At 39.7% G+C, this 15,194-nt stretch overlaps 1 protein-coding gene across 3 annotated transcripts in view; it reads left to right on the plus strand.

The window, feature by feature from the left end:
* Positions 1–9,012: 9,012 nt before the first annotated feature.
* ranbp2 (RAN binding protein 2) overlaps positions 9,013–15,194 on the plus strand; it is a 33,983-nt gene continuing 27,801 nt past the window's right edge. Inside the window, exons 1-3 of one of the 3 annotated variants that reach the window (XM_078221997.1) lie at positions 9,013–9,136; positions 9,746–9,828; positions 9,914–14,933. In XM_078221997.1, the coding sequence (XP_078078123.1) occupies positions 9,956–14,933 (4,978 nt within the window). In that variant the 5' untranslated portion in view covers positions 9,013–9,136; positions 9,746–9,828; positions 9,914–9,955. Of the gene's footprint in view, positions 9,137–9,733; positions 9,829–9,913; positions 14,934–15,194 lie in introns of those variants that run through there. The other 2 variants (XM_078221998.1, XM_078222000.1) reach the window with 2 other exon arrangements.

Genomic DNA, 15,194 nt, shown 5'->3' on the forward strand with positions numbered 1-15,194 from the left:
GCAATGTTAAGGTTTTTGTCCTATTGTGTTGTAACCTTGTGGATGTGCTGTTATAGTTTCAAAAATTCCAGTGTGAGATGTTTCACAATTTTATTTGAATTTTGTTTTCTCTATACAGGGAAGTGGATTAGATTCATACTATGACCAGAAAGAATACATTGGGCGAAGTGTCTACTACTGGAGGAAAGTTCAACCCTTGCTGCAGAGCATCAGAAAGAAAAGGAGCATTCCTGAGCCTATTGATCCGTTGTTTAGACACTTCCGTAACAAGGATATTAAGGTACTAATATGGGCATGTAGTTTATCATCTGAAAATTGGAGAGTTCAGTAATTATGCATTCATTTGACAAGGTATATGTTGCTCATAGTTAATCAAATTTCTGTCACTTGCTATTTTTAGTTGTGATAATTGCCAATTTTAACTGGGCTGCCTATTTGTCCCATCAACAGATAGCAAGGGGGAATGGAAACTACCAATCTTGAAGCTCAGTAATACTGTAAATCAGAAATAGGTGCTGAATAGCTCCCAGTTATAAAGCAAGCTATTAAAATTAGTTGAAACCTTTTAAACTTATGGTTGCCAGCTTGGGTGCTAAATCAAACTGAGCACTTGCCATTGGATGCAATTATAAAACTGGAGTTTAGACCAAAATGGTTACATTTCTGCATTTGAAAGGTCTGGTATTTTCTAAATGAGATGATGGTGGCATGATGGTTAGCACTGCTGTCTTTCAGTGCCAGGGTGGGTTGCCCGTTCAAAGTCAGTGCAGACTCGATGTGTGTCTTCATTCTGCACTGTAGGGGTTCTGTGACTTTGTGCAGGTTCCTAGACCCTGTTAGTAGAAGAGATGATTGCTCCAGCTTGCACTGTATGTATTTACCAAAATTTTGATAGACTGTCCCTTAGCATGTATCTGGACTTATTTGCAAGCATACCCCTCCAACTCTTTTGTCACTGGAAAATTGCTGGAGATCTAGCTACTACAGAAAACAATGAGCAGCAATTTGATTGTGTAATTTATCGAAGGAAGAGTGAAGTATGAAATCCATTTTGAAAACAACAGGTAGATACTACATATTTTCTGATCTCTGTCAGCAGGTGCAGTAAGACTTGAATAGATACATCTGAGGAGAAACCAGTGAATAAGCAAAACTTGAGGCAAACTGTGAACAATCTTTGTTTTTTTTATCCATTTGTTCTAAATGGCATCAGATGCACTTCTAGTACTTTCAGAATTCAAAAAACCAGGATTCATCAATACAACGTACCAGTGTTCAGTTTGGAAAAAGGTTCTGACTAATGTCCTGAAATTAAGTTTATTTAAGCCCTATTTTTAAAACTGGCTCGAGAAAGATGTATTTAACAATGAGAAATGCAAACCAATTTAGCATTTCAAAAAGATGAAACATGCTTTTCCGTATTTCATGCAGGTGTATTTTTCTATATCTGTAGTGGATAAGAAACACTTTCATAAAGGAATTGCATATTGCATTAATCTCTTTCCAAATCATTTCAGAGAAGGTTTTCACTCTTCCCATAGTCTACTACAGTATTATACACATTGCCTTGATGAAGCTTTTCATACTAATGAACTAAATGAAAAAAAGATTCTAAGTTATATCTAGGAGGAGAAATCCCTGGAGGTGACCCTTGGAGGCGAAATAAACTCCATTCTTTGTCGATCGCCTATGAAAAAAGGCAACCTTGATAGGATTGTGTATTCTGTTGGAAGTGTTCATTTCACAAATTATTCAGCAGATCGAGCAGCTTTGTGGACGTCAGTCTTTCCACAAGTTTATGTCCTTCAAGTGCCTATCCAATTTCCTTTTGAAATCATTAATTGTTTCTGCTTCTACCACTCCCCAGTGGGCAATAGGTTCCAGATCATTACCACTTACTGTGTACCAAAAAAATTCTCTTCCCCCCCCAGAATCTCTTGCCCAAGACCTTAAATCGGTTCAAAAACAAAATGCTGGAAAATCTCAGCAGGTCTGATGGCATCTGTGGAGAGGGAAGAGAGCCAACATTTTGAGCTGCATGAGCTGACCACTGAACGGTCATCCAGATTCGAAACGTTAGCTCCATTTTCTCTCCACAGATGCTGCCTGACCTGCTGAGACTTTCTCGCTTTTTGTTTTAGATTCCAGCATCAGCAATATTTTGCTTTTACCTTAAATCGGTTTCCTTCTGGTCCTTGTGCCATCTGTTAATGGGAACAGTTTTTCCTTGTCTACTATAGAATCTTGTACACCTCTATCAAATCTCCCCTCAATCTCTTTTACTCCATTGGGTACAGCCCCAGCTTTTCCAGCTTAATTTTGTAACCAAGATCACCCATCCCTGGAATCCTTCTGGCAAATGTCATCTGCACCCTTGCATCATTCCTAAAGCGTAGTGAACAGAACTGGACTTCATACTTTAGTTGGGGTCTACCCAGAGCTTTATAAAGGTTCAGCATCACTTTTATTTTCTACTCAATGTCACAACCACTCCGTATGTTCTGCCACCTTCAAAGATAGATCCATATGCACCCCCCATGTTTCTCTGTACCTGTGCACTCTCTTTAGAACTGTGCCATTAAGTCAGTATTGCCTGTTCCTATCCCTTCTGCCAAAATACATTACCCACAATTAGTATTGTGCTGGAGATTATTGGAAAAGATAAAGGGAAATGGAATAAAGGGTAAGCTAGGGAATCGCATTTAAAACCAGTTAGAAATAGAATCCTGTAATCAGCCATGATATTGAATGGCAGAGCAGGCTCGACCAACTGTCTGGCATTCTGCTCCTGTTTCTTCTGTCCAGCTGATGTCCAGTTCTTGGAACACTGTAGGAGACCAAGAACAGATCTCACATGGTTTGGAATGGAGAGGTAACGTGCCACGTGACCAGCAGCTCAGGTCACATTTGTGAACAGAATGAGGACTGTCCTCGATCACTTTCACATTTGAACACTCTGTGGAGGATCTGATGATATGAGCAGTGAGTAAAGTGTTCAAGGCTAATAAATAACAAGTAAATCACTCAACTTGATATTACAATCCTCATGGAAATCACTAACTTTGGAAAAACAAAATTTGAGTTTCAAGTGACTGACAGATCATCTGACAAGATTTCAAGCTTTACAACTTTTACTCTAACAAACTAAAAACAACATTGACTACCCATTATTTAGTAGGGAATTGGGGATTGATTTAGCTCAGTTGGCTGGACAGCTGATTAGTGATGCCAGCAGCACGCGTTCAGTTTCCCTTACCGGCTGAGGTTATTTATGAAGGTCTGCCTTCTCTCCCTTGCTGTTTTGCCTGAGGTTTGGTGATCCTCAGGTTAAATCGCGACCAGTCTCCTCTCCTCTCTGAGTAAAGAGCAGCCTACAATCATCTGGGACGATGGCGACTTTAACTTTAGTAGGCAGCTTAAACATTAAGCTACAGAAATGATCCCCCCCATACGACTAAACATGACAAAGTCCCATGCCATGTTTTTCCTGGGGCTCAAGTGGACACTTTATTCTCCTGCAAGCAGTCCAAAGCTATTCTCTGTTCCTGATGGTGTGTTTCCTTTCTCCTCTTCTCTTCTATCTGGTAGCTTCTAATCACTCAACTGTCTTCCACTGAGGGTACATTGATGATTCCTCCTTCTCTCTTGTCTAGAATCATCGAATCATACAATGCAGAAGGAGGCCATTTGGCCCGTCAAGCCTGCACCGACAACAGTCCCACCCAGGCCCTATCCCCGTAACCCCTTGTCGAGGTTGAGCGAATCATCTCCAAGCTTCCTTTTCGCAAACTTGATCTCTTCAATCTGAGCAGAAATTTCTACCCATGTTCTGCATGGTGAACAATAGGTTCAGTATTTTCTCTGCCTCGCACTATCTCAAGTGTTCCTAGTGGGATTTGGTATTGTTTTTGTTTGCTTAAAGTCAATTGTATCTTGGGTTGTGGACCCATGAAGAAACATCTGGGATGTGACTTGAATACCTTTTGTGTAGTGGTACTAGTATTTTAGAAATACAATAGCAATGGTAGACCTATCCCAAATCAGAGGCCATCATAAAGGCAATGCGGCATGTATAAATTAGATCTCTGAAGCAGTATAACCAATTAAAAATGATCCCTTCTTAATTATCATTTGGGTTATAGGTTTATTTTGACTTTCCAGTTCGGTTTCTGTTACATGAGCTCCTTGAATTTTATCTGTGCCCTGGGATCACATTATATGCCTCCATTTTACCATACAAACTTAAAACCATGACTTTGCTTTTAGTGGAACGTGACCAGAGATTGTATCAATGTTTCATCCACTTTGAAAAGGATGCTTTGGTTGAGCTGCGAGTTCACACAAAAGATGAAAAGTTATACTGGAATTTTTGCAGCCTTTAATGAGAGGCAAACACACAGGAAATTGCGTAGAGCTTTTATTTAAAAATTCAGTATGTATTAGATGCTGATTACCCGTATTACACTGTGTAAATGAAGACTCTTCATTTATTTTAGGTCACTGAAGTTAAAGATTATGAAAAGGAAGTGGAAATTGCTTTTGCTACACTTGATGTAGTTGATGGAAAAATTGATGAGGCAATTGCTGCTTTTGAATCTATCAATAATATTGTTGCGCATTGGAACCTTGCTTTGGTAAGTGATTGCAGAACCTATTATATTTATAGGCATGTCTACAAGTGCTGATGTAATTTACAATTTACTGGTTTTGTTAGATATTTCACCGGAGATCCGAGGAATATGAAAATGGTGATGAGATGGCTTCTGACGAGCAAGAAGAATGCAAAAATTGCTTACTCAGCAGCAAAGAATACCTCCGACAGGTCCTAAATGAAGCTGAATCTAACATTGTGGCTATTGACCGTGTAAGTGCCCATGAATTAATAGATTGTAAAGGGGAAAATTCCATTGTGAATGAATGTTATTTTAAAAAATCACACTCTGTAAAAACTAATTCAATATTAGGCCGGCTCATAAATTACTGAACTTGCTTTGGTGAAATGATTAAGTAGAATTAGGTTCTTTATTAGCAATTGTCACATTTCATGCGGGCTTAAGATAGAATTGAAAATTAATTAATCCTAAAAGGTTTACCCAATGAAGAGCTGGGCAGTGCAGACTGCGAAAGCTCTGAGCTTTGCGCTCTGGTCTTTATTGATGTAGAAGATTTCCATCTTGGCACTAGAGAGGGTGTCCAAATTTGATCTGTGTTCATGGCTTAAGGAGGAAAATCAGTCACAGTTCTGTTTACCCATGTTCAGCATCTATTGCAAGTATATATTGGATGAAAACACAATCTGCGTGTGTGGATGGTCTACTGAATAGCCTCCAGGCAGTGTCCTCCAATCTTGTACATAAAAGTAGGCCATTTAATCCCTTGAGCCTGTTCCATCATTCAGTGAGATCGTGGCTTGCACCACACTTCTTTACCTGTTTGTCCCATATTCCTTAATTTGGTCAACAAAAATGAATCATTAATGAACAGCATTGCCATATGCAGAAGATAATTCTTAATTTCTGACATCATCTGTGTATCGAAGTGTTTCCTGATTGTATTTCTGAAAAGTCTGCTTCCAGTTTTTTTTAGATTGTACCTGCCTGGTCTTCGACTGCCCAAACAGTGGAAAATAGTTCCTTATCTACTCTCTTGTTACCCTTAATATCTTGACAATTTCAGTGAAACTTCCCATTAAATTTAATTCCATGCAGCACAATGCTAGATTTTGTAATCGCCTTCCAATTTACCCTTGAAGTACAGCTATCATTCTGGTAACCCTACACTGCGCTCCCTCCAAGGCCAAGATATCCTTCCTTTCCTCTTGTCCTGTGGACAGTACTCTAGGTGTGAACAAACCATGGATCTGTACAGCTGAAGCGTGTATTCTAGCCTTTCAGATATAACAAAAAGATTCCATTTGTCTTTTTAGATTAAAATCTCATGAACAGGTGGAAAATAATGTGCAACCACGCAGCAACCCAAAACGACCTGTGCAGGCTGCACACAATTTCGCCTCTTAACCCTGTTTGCACAACCACACTAAAAATTAAAGGGGTGCCAAGTACTTAAGCAATGCATTCTCACAATCCAATGAAACGAGGGTATGTTACCCTCAAGGCTCTGGACAATCGTTGTTTTTCATCATTTAGGAAATACTCTGTTCCAACTTCTTAGGTTCAAAGTGGATGACTTGACATTTGCCCATTCGCTTAATCTCTGAATTGTTTTTTATAGTTTTATGCTTCCATCTACACTACTGATGATGCTTTCTATCTTGGTGTCATCAACTGTGACTTTCTACCCCATTATCTAAGTGAAATATTTGAATCCATGAATAAATACAGTGAATAGTTGAACTGCAACGGAGGTCCTTAAACCACATCACCAATCGCATCCTGCCAATTGAAGTACTCGCCAATTGTCTCTATCATGTTCTGCTCAATCAATTTCCTAACCAAGTCAATACTTTGCTTTTAATTTCACGAACTTCAGTTTTACTGTATACTTGGAATCTCAGCCGATGCCTTCTGAAATGTGCATGACTAATAGCTGTTTGGCTAGATAGACACTTGGGCTTATCTTTGATAAATGGAAGAAAACATATATTTATGCTTGATGTGCAACAATACTTGAGACATTAAACTGAGACCAAACCTTGCTGTTCAGCTGGACACTATGGCGGGAAGACTCTCCATGTTCCTGCCAAATAGATTAATTGACCATTATCTCAACTGCTATTCATGGGTTCACATTGAAGTTGCTTGCAGTGTTGGCCTGCATAAGTTACTATTCAGCAAAAGCCATTCATTTGGCTTTCCTTGGTGTACTTCATTTAATTACTGAGGAGGAGGCGATGCACAATATTTTCCTATCTGAATCCTTGGGTTGGGAAACAATGCTTGTGTTTTTCCTTGTGGTTATTTGGAATTTGGACTATTCTAATGCTCATCCTTGGTTTTTAGCCAGTATGTGGCTATTATGGTTTTTTGCATCTTTCCCCTTATCAAACTCCTCTTCTTTGTTTCAACTAATTCTATAATGTGATTTTTTTTTTTAAAAACAAGTTGCCTGTATCAATAGATACAGTGAAAGAAATGATGGAGTTGGTAAATCAACATCTTCAAGAATTTAATGGAGATGTGCTTGACCATGGAGAAGAAATAAATGACTGTTCCCAGACAGCTGAAAATGGCATTTCCCTGGAGTCATTACAAGTTAAACAGTCTACCCCATCTCCAACAAAGCTAACTCCTTCACCAACCAAGAGTTACAAGGTAAATTTAGGATTTGCAAATTAACTTGAGTTCTACAAATGACAGCACTGTGTAGACTTCCAATTCATACTTTTAGTAGAGAAATAACTTTTGCGACTATCCACCTCCTTTTTTCACCTCTTTCATGCCATATACATGAGCATTATGCTCTCGTCAGTGATACTTCAGTTTTCATCTTGTACATTATTTTGCACCCAAAAATAAATAGTTCCACATTATTGATATTGTCAACTTTGTTAAAGCATCAAAACAAAATGAAAATGATACTCTTTAATTGTTGATGCATCGTTTTAAATTTCTAAGAAGCTAAATGATTGCACAGATATTAACATTATGGATGCTTGCAGGTTTGATGTGAATTGAAAATAACTAAGGATTGGATGCTTTATTCAGTTACTTATGAACAGGAAGATGTTAGTTGGAATAGAATTTTAACCTTTAAACGCCATAGTAAAAGTTCTAAGCTGTTCTATTCTGAACTTTTCCTTGAGATTTTATAAATTGATGTAAAATTTAATTCATCTGTTTTCAGTGGTCTCCAAAAACTCCACCTCGCTGGGCTGAAGATCAGAAACATTTGTTACAGATGCTTTGTCAGCAAGTAGAACAGCTGAAGGTATATCATCTTTGGAAATGTAAAAATTTTGTGTGTAGCTAGTGAAAAACTAGTGAAATTATGCATATTTCCCCATGTTTAACTTGTTTAGCTCAATTGCTATTTACTCATCTTTCAGCAACAATTTGTGATTTTTACCAATTTTACAGAGGAGATGCAGTTTTATGTAAGCTAACATAATGAATGTATTACAAAGTCGCAATGTGTTTTGTAATTCATACAATGTGGGCAAAACTATCTATTAAAAATGTTAAGTGCATAGGGAGAGTTCATAAGCAGGATAGGACAGTTCTATATATTAAATATCCTGTCATCGCAAAGTAACCTAGTGAAATTCATGATGCCATTTGTAGCAATATGAATCATAGAATCCCTACAGTACAGAAAGAGGCTATTCGGCCCATCGAGTCTGCACCGACCACAATCCCACCCAGGCCCTACCCCCATATCCCTACATATTTTACCCGCTAATCCCTCTAATCTACGCATCCCAGGAACTAAGGGGCAATTTTAGCATGGCCAATCAACCTAACCCGCACATCTTTGGACTGTGGGAGGAAACCGGAGCACCCGGAGGAAACCCACGCAGACACGAGGAGAATGTGCAAACTCCACACAGACAGTGACCCAAGCTGGGAATCGAACCCAGGTCCCTGGAGCTGTGAAGCAGCAGTGCTAACCACTGTGCTACTGTGCCGCCCCAGTATGCTAGTACTAATTCAGGTATTCTATGACAGGGAAGGCAGAAACCTCTTATTCATTGAGACCCATGTAAATTCAACTGTAATATCTTGTGTAGGAATTGCATGTCCTATATACAGGGGTTAACAAGAGTATGAACAACATAATTTGAGCCTGTATTCTGAGTGGAGGCAGGTGCATGTATGTTCCCTAATAACTACTGGGTGTCTTCCAGTGCTAATTTCTAAAGTGCTGGTTCCCTGCTTTTGCCTTTGTTTTAGGAACTGCATTTTGAATGGCTAATTTGAATAGGGCATGAATCTGCTCCTGGTCAATGCCCATGTTGTCTTGCATTGATGCAATAAGGTAACTTGGCTTTTAAAAAAAATATTTATGATCAATTGAGATTTTTCTATATTGCTAAAGGATGAAGTGCGTGAACTGAAGCTAAATAATTCAAATACAACTGAATCGCCCCGTCCGCGATGGCACACAGACAGTTATGGTGCAGATACCCATCCAGAAAGCTACCAGGGAACACACAATTTTCAGGGGGCGCCATTAACAGGTAAATCCAATGCTCACTGACTTCCATCTGTAAAATGTGCTGAGAGGAGAAACTATTAAGTTTTTATTCCTTGTTGTGAATAAAGGTGCATTATCAAAGTTACCGTGCATCTAGTCCATAAAATAAGTGCCTTTTATAATAAGCAGGTGCAGCCATTGTGCTGAACTGTATGCCTGAGTGCTGAACAGTAAGCAATATAATTTGTCTGTAAAAAGACTATTTAAATTGGACATGTACTGTTCTAGTTCGTTTGGGTAACTTGAGGCATTTACTAGTTTGAATCAAGTGAATTGTTTCAATTCACAAGTTTTTGTTCATGTAATTGAGTGAGGGTTTAAGGAATTAATGCTGAAGTAGAAAGTGATTTAAATTCAAATTTTAGAGGTTGCCCAATAATTATGAACAGTGGGTTCTAGCTTGCTTCTGTTTAATATAATCGCCTCAGAACATTAGTTTTTGGCTCGAGCTGATAGATTCAAGTAAAGTTTTTAAAAACTTGCTTTTAAAAGCTCATATAAACAGTACTTTAATATTTTTGTGTATTCTGTTAATAGCCATTGAGACATTAAAGATACAAACTAACAAATAAACTCTTAGTTTCTACCTCAGGACCTTCTGTGTTCTACAATCAATCACCAGCATATAACTCCCAGTATCATCTTGGAGCAGCAAACAATGCAACTCCAACCAAGGTATCTAACAATATAATATAACAGCATTTAGAATATATGTATGCATTGACCATCTAATATTTGACAATTGTTTTCCTTAAAATAGCCTCCTGCATATGGAATTGGTCGGATTCCACCACAACAGTCAATGTATGGATATCAGCAGCAAACTCCTACACCACCTGTTCAGAGCAACTCTGCTTGTATGTATTCACAGGATATGTATGGAACACAATTGCGTTTTGAATCTCCTGCAACTGGATTACTTTCGCCATTTGGTGACGATTACTACAATCATAGTGTTCCACAGACCAACACAAACCCACCATTACCAGAGCCTGGTTACTTCACTAAACCAACAGTGGGAATGCAGTTGACTAAGCCTACAGAAACTAAGGGGATGGAATTTGGAAAACGCAACCAACAAATGCAAAATGAAACTACAAAGGCTTCTTTGGGTGCTGGAATAATGCATTCCACACCAGCAACAACATTCAAATTTAACTCTAATTTCAAGAATAATGAAGGGGATTTCACATTTTCATCACCACAGATGAAGGCCCAGACGCCGTCTTCATCAGCCAGTGATAGCCTTCTGGGCATTTTAACTGCAGGTAGATGTATAAAAAGTGACCAAATTGTAGGACACATGTTTACACAAGAAGCAATACCCAGTCGAGGAGGCTTCTTTTCCTCAAGAGGGCAGGACCCTTTTGATAACTCTTCAGCTCAAAAGCAAAACAAAAATTCATTCAACAATGTTTTGAGTAACCAAACATTCGGTTTCAAGGATGCTGGTAAAGTGACTGGAGTCAGTGCAGAAGACAAAGTTGGTGAAAGTGATGGGGACAGTGTTCCTGATGAAGATGGTCCACATTTTGATCCAGTTGTACCACTTCCTGACAAAGTAGATGTGAAAACTGGAGAAGAAGATGAAGAAGTACTGTTTTCCAACAGAGCTAAGCTCTTTCGTTTTGACACTGAGACCAAAGAATGGAAAGAACGAGGCATTGGACATGTGAAACTACTACAACACAGGGCATCTGGCAAAATCCGACTCCTGATGAGACGGGATCAGGTTCTTAAAATCTGTGCAAATCATTATATAACCGCAGATATGAAATTGAAGCCAAATGCAGGATCTGATAAATCATGGGTCTGGTGTGCTTTAGATTATTCTGATGAAATGCCGAAACCCGAGCAACTTGCTGTTCGATTCAAAACTGCCGATGAGGCTGCATTGTTCAAAACCAAATTTGAAGAAGCACAAACCTTGGTTAAAGGTCAAAAGTTGAAAGCGGGCAGCCTACCCAGTCCAGAAAAGAAACCTGGAATCAAAATCAGGTCTGAAGACACACACTTGGGTGCCACGAAGTCTACAAGTGATGTACCTCGATTTGGTGCTCAGTTCATCAAGAAAGATGGCGAATGGGATTGTAACACTTGTTTTGTACGAAATTTTGCTGCTGCTTCTGTGTGTGCAGCCTGCCAGAGTCCTAAAACCATAATTCGAAAACAGGCTTTACCTCCCATTTCGCAAACCCCGGTGCAAAATGGAAGCGAAGTTGGAGCAACTGAGAAGGTTACTACAGCTTTTACTAAAACAATAGGATTTGGCGATAAATTTTCTAAGGAAGGCCAATGGGATTGCAATGGATGCTATCTCAGCAATGAAGCTGCCTCATCACATTGTGTAGCTTGCCAGGCACCACGTGTCAACAGCAAGGATGGCATTACTTCAGCCATTCAGGCACCTGCAACATTTGCATTTGGTGCCAAGAAAGACATTGCAAAGCCGGCTGCACCTGCTAGTTTTGGTCCACTATTTGGAAAAGCGGATGGCCAATGGAACTGCAATGTATGTAGTTGCAGAAATGAAGCAACTGCACTGAAGTGTGTGTCTTGCCAGGCATTAAATCCATCTCCTAAAGATTCTGGGGTATCATACAATCAACCAGCAACTACTTTTAAGTTCGGTCTCGACAGTGCATCTGTGAACACACCAAAAGGATTTGATGCATTTAACAAAAAGGAGGGACAGTGGGATTGTGGGACTTGCTTGATAAGAAATAATGGAAATGTGGCAAAATGTCCAGCCTGTCAGACACCCAAGCCTGATGATAGCAAGACAGTTGTTACACCTATGGGTCAGTCTGCATCAGCATTGAAGTGTGGTGAAAGAACATCTGCACAGGGAACATTTGAAGGATTGTTTGCCAAAAAGGAGGGACAGTGGGATTGTGGGACTTGCTTGATAAGGAATAATGGAAATGTCGCAAAATGTCCAGCCTGTCAGACACCCAAGCCTGATGATAGCAAGACAGTTGTTACACCTATGGGTCAGTCTGCATCAGCATTGAAGTGTGGTGAAAGAACATCTGCACAGGGAACATTTGAAGGATTGTTTGCCAAAAAGGAGGGACAGTGGGATTGTGGGACTTGCTTGATAAGGAATAATGGAAATGTCGCAAAATGTCCAGCCTGTCAGACACCCAAGCCTGATGATAGCAAGACAGTTGTTACACCTATGGGTCAGTCTGCATCAGCATTGAAGTGTGGTGAAAGAACATCTGCACAGGGAACATTTGAAGGATTGTTTGCCAAAAAGGAGGGACAGTGGGATTGTGGGACTTGTTTTGTGAGAAATGAAGCAAATGTGGCAAAATGTGTAGCCTGTCAGACAGCTAACCCAAACAGTAAAGCAGTAGGCACTTCAACAGCTACTGCCCCCTTTGGTCTTTCCGGTGTTTGTACTAAATCTGATGCACCTGAATCAGGATTTAACTTTCCTGCAAGTGGCGTTAAATTTGGCCATAGTAATGACTCGACAACTTTCAAAGTTGAGGCGTCGTCTTCAAGACCGTTTTCTAGCACAACATTTGCATTTTCTGCACCCAGTTCAAGTAGTGGATTTAAATTTGGATTGCCTGATACGAGCAAAGATTCTAGTGATAAAGGTAACCAGCCACTACAGGAAGGATCAGCTGCGCTCTTTTTAAAGTCTTTTGCTGAACAGCAAAAAGAGAGAGAGAGAATACATTTGAAACCTGGTGGAGACACAAATCAAGCACTTGATACTTCAAGCCAAAGTGAAGATTTTTTTCTGGGTAAGAACACCCACGTCTCCTCTTTTGCTGATCTTGCAAAAGTATCAGGTAAAGAATTCCAGTTTGGTCAGAGAGACCCTAATTTCAAAGGTTTTGAGGGAGTGGGTCAGCAGGTGTTTTCAACATGCATTGCAACAGCTCATTCTGCAGAAGATGAAGATGATGAACTGTACAAAACTGAAGAGGGAGATAATATTCATTTTGATCCGGTGGTTCTCATGCCCGAAAAAGTAGATCTCATTACAGGGGAAGAAGATGAAACAGTACTTTACTCTCAGAGAGTTAAGCTATTTAGGTTTGATACAGAAACCAGCCAGTGGAAGGAACGTGGTGTTGGAAATCTCAAAGTTCTCCAAAACAAAGCTAATGGCCGGCTTCGGATACTAATGCGCCGAGAGCAAGTTTTCAAAGTGTGTGCAAATCACTGGATCACTACCACAATGAATCTCAAACCCTTAATGGGCTCTGATAGGGCATGGATGTGGTTGGCTAGTGATTTTTCAGATGGTGAAGCCAAACCAGAGCAACTTGCAGCAAAGTTCAAGACTCCTGAGTTGGCTGAAGATTTTAAAGAGAAATTTGAAGAATTTCAAAGGCTATTGCTAGATATCCCACTGCAAACACCTCATAAATTATTAGACAATGGTAGGACAGCCCGGCTAATAGAAAAGGCTGAAGAAATGAAGAGTGGTTTAAAAGACTTGAAACTTTTTTTGAAAGATGAAGGAAATGTAATGATAAGCTCTGTTTCTGAAAGCAGCAATGCCTCTGGTTTAGTAATTAAACCACATTCAGAAAGTACTGGGCCTACATTGGAGTGGGATAATTATGATTTGCGTGAAGAAGCCTTGGATACAAGTGTATCCAGCACTGCATATGGATCCCCTGATACTAGCAGTCCAGTGAGGAAAAACCTCTTCCGCTTTGGCGATTCAACAACTGGATTTAACTTTAGTTTCCAACCAAGTTTGAGTCCATTAAAATCCCCCAAACTGAACCAGAGTGGGTTGTCTGTGGGTACAGATGAAGATTCAGAGTGTGGACAAGAGGAGGAGAAGGACATTCAGCATTTTGAGCCAGTCATTCCACTGCCTGATTTGATTGATGTATCAACAGGCGAGGAAAATGAGCAAGTTATCTTCTGCCATAGAGCCAAACTCTATCGATACGACAAAGAAGTATGTCAGTGGAAAGAAAGAGGAATAGGAGATCTGAAAATTTTACAGAATTATGATTCTAAAAAAGTTCGGATAGTTATGAGACGGGACCAAGTGTTAAAAATTTGTGCTAATCACTGGCTAACGCCAGAGATAAGAATTGAGCCCATGAAAGGAACAGAAAAAGCCTTTATTTGGAGTGTAATGGATTTTGCAGATGATGAAGCAAAGATGGAACAGTTGGCTGTACGATTCAAGCAGCAAGAAGTTGCCAACTCTTTTAGAGACCTCTTTGAAGAGGCTAAGAAGGCTCAAGAACAAGGAACATTAGTCACACCATTGTCTTCAAGGGGGAATACACCAAGAGAATCCCCATGTGGTAAGATTGCAATATCAGTGTTGGAAGAAACTATTGAGGAGGCAACAGAGCAAGCAAATACATGTGTTGCACCTCCAACCAGTGTTGTCAAGTCAGCAAGTACTTCCTTGACAGAAGCACCATTATATGCCTCTGTCTCTCCTCCAAAATTTGTATTTGGATCTGGTTCTATGAAATCAATCTTCAGCAATGAGAAAGAGAGGCCTTTCACCTTTGGTAGTTCAGCAACTGGTTCCTTATTTGGTTTCAGTTTTAAAAGTGCTGATCCTATATTAAAGGGCCAAGTACAAAATGGCTCCTCTGCCGCTAAGAGCAAACTGCAGGAAGTGACGAGTGGTGGATTTGATTTTCGTAAAGCAGCTGCATCTCTATCAAAGTCCACAACTACTAGCTTGTTGCCTTCAACCACAACAGAATGTGTTGAAACTGTTTTTGCATCAAAGGATAAATCCAAGCACACTGCATTTAATATGCCGCAAACTGGTAAGTTGCTGTAGTAATTCAAAAGAATATTATGTAAGTAGACTTGTTTGCTCTGGTCCAGTTTGACGACAGACAGACCATTGGTCCTATCTTTGATAAAGCTGTGTCTGTTACTTTTTCACTTGTTAACAAGTTATACCAGCTATGTATCCCCCTGCAGTCATCCTGTGCCCCTATAATTATTTCACATCTTAACCATGTCTTTCTCTTGTTTCCTTCTCTCTCATTTATACATCAAACCTCTTCAGTGCATCAGTGTTA

The sequence above is a fragment of the Mustelus asterias genome, chromosome 10, assembly GCF_964213995.1.
Source record: "Mustelus asterias chromosome 10, sMusAst1.hap1.1, whole genome shotgun sequence".
In the NCBI taxonomy this organism is placed as follows: domain Eukaryota; kingdom Metazoa; phylum Chordata; class Chondrichthyes; order Carcharhiniformes; family Triakidae; genus Mustelus; species Mustelus asterias.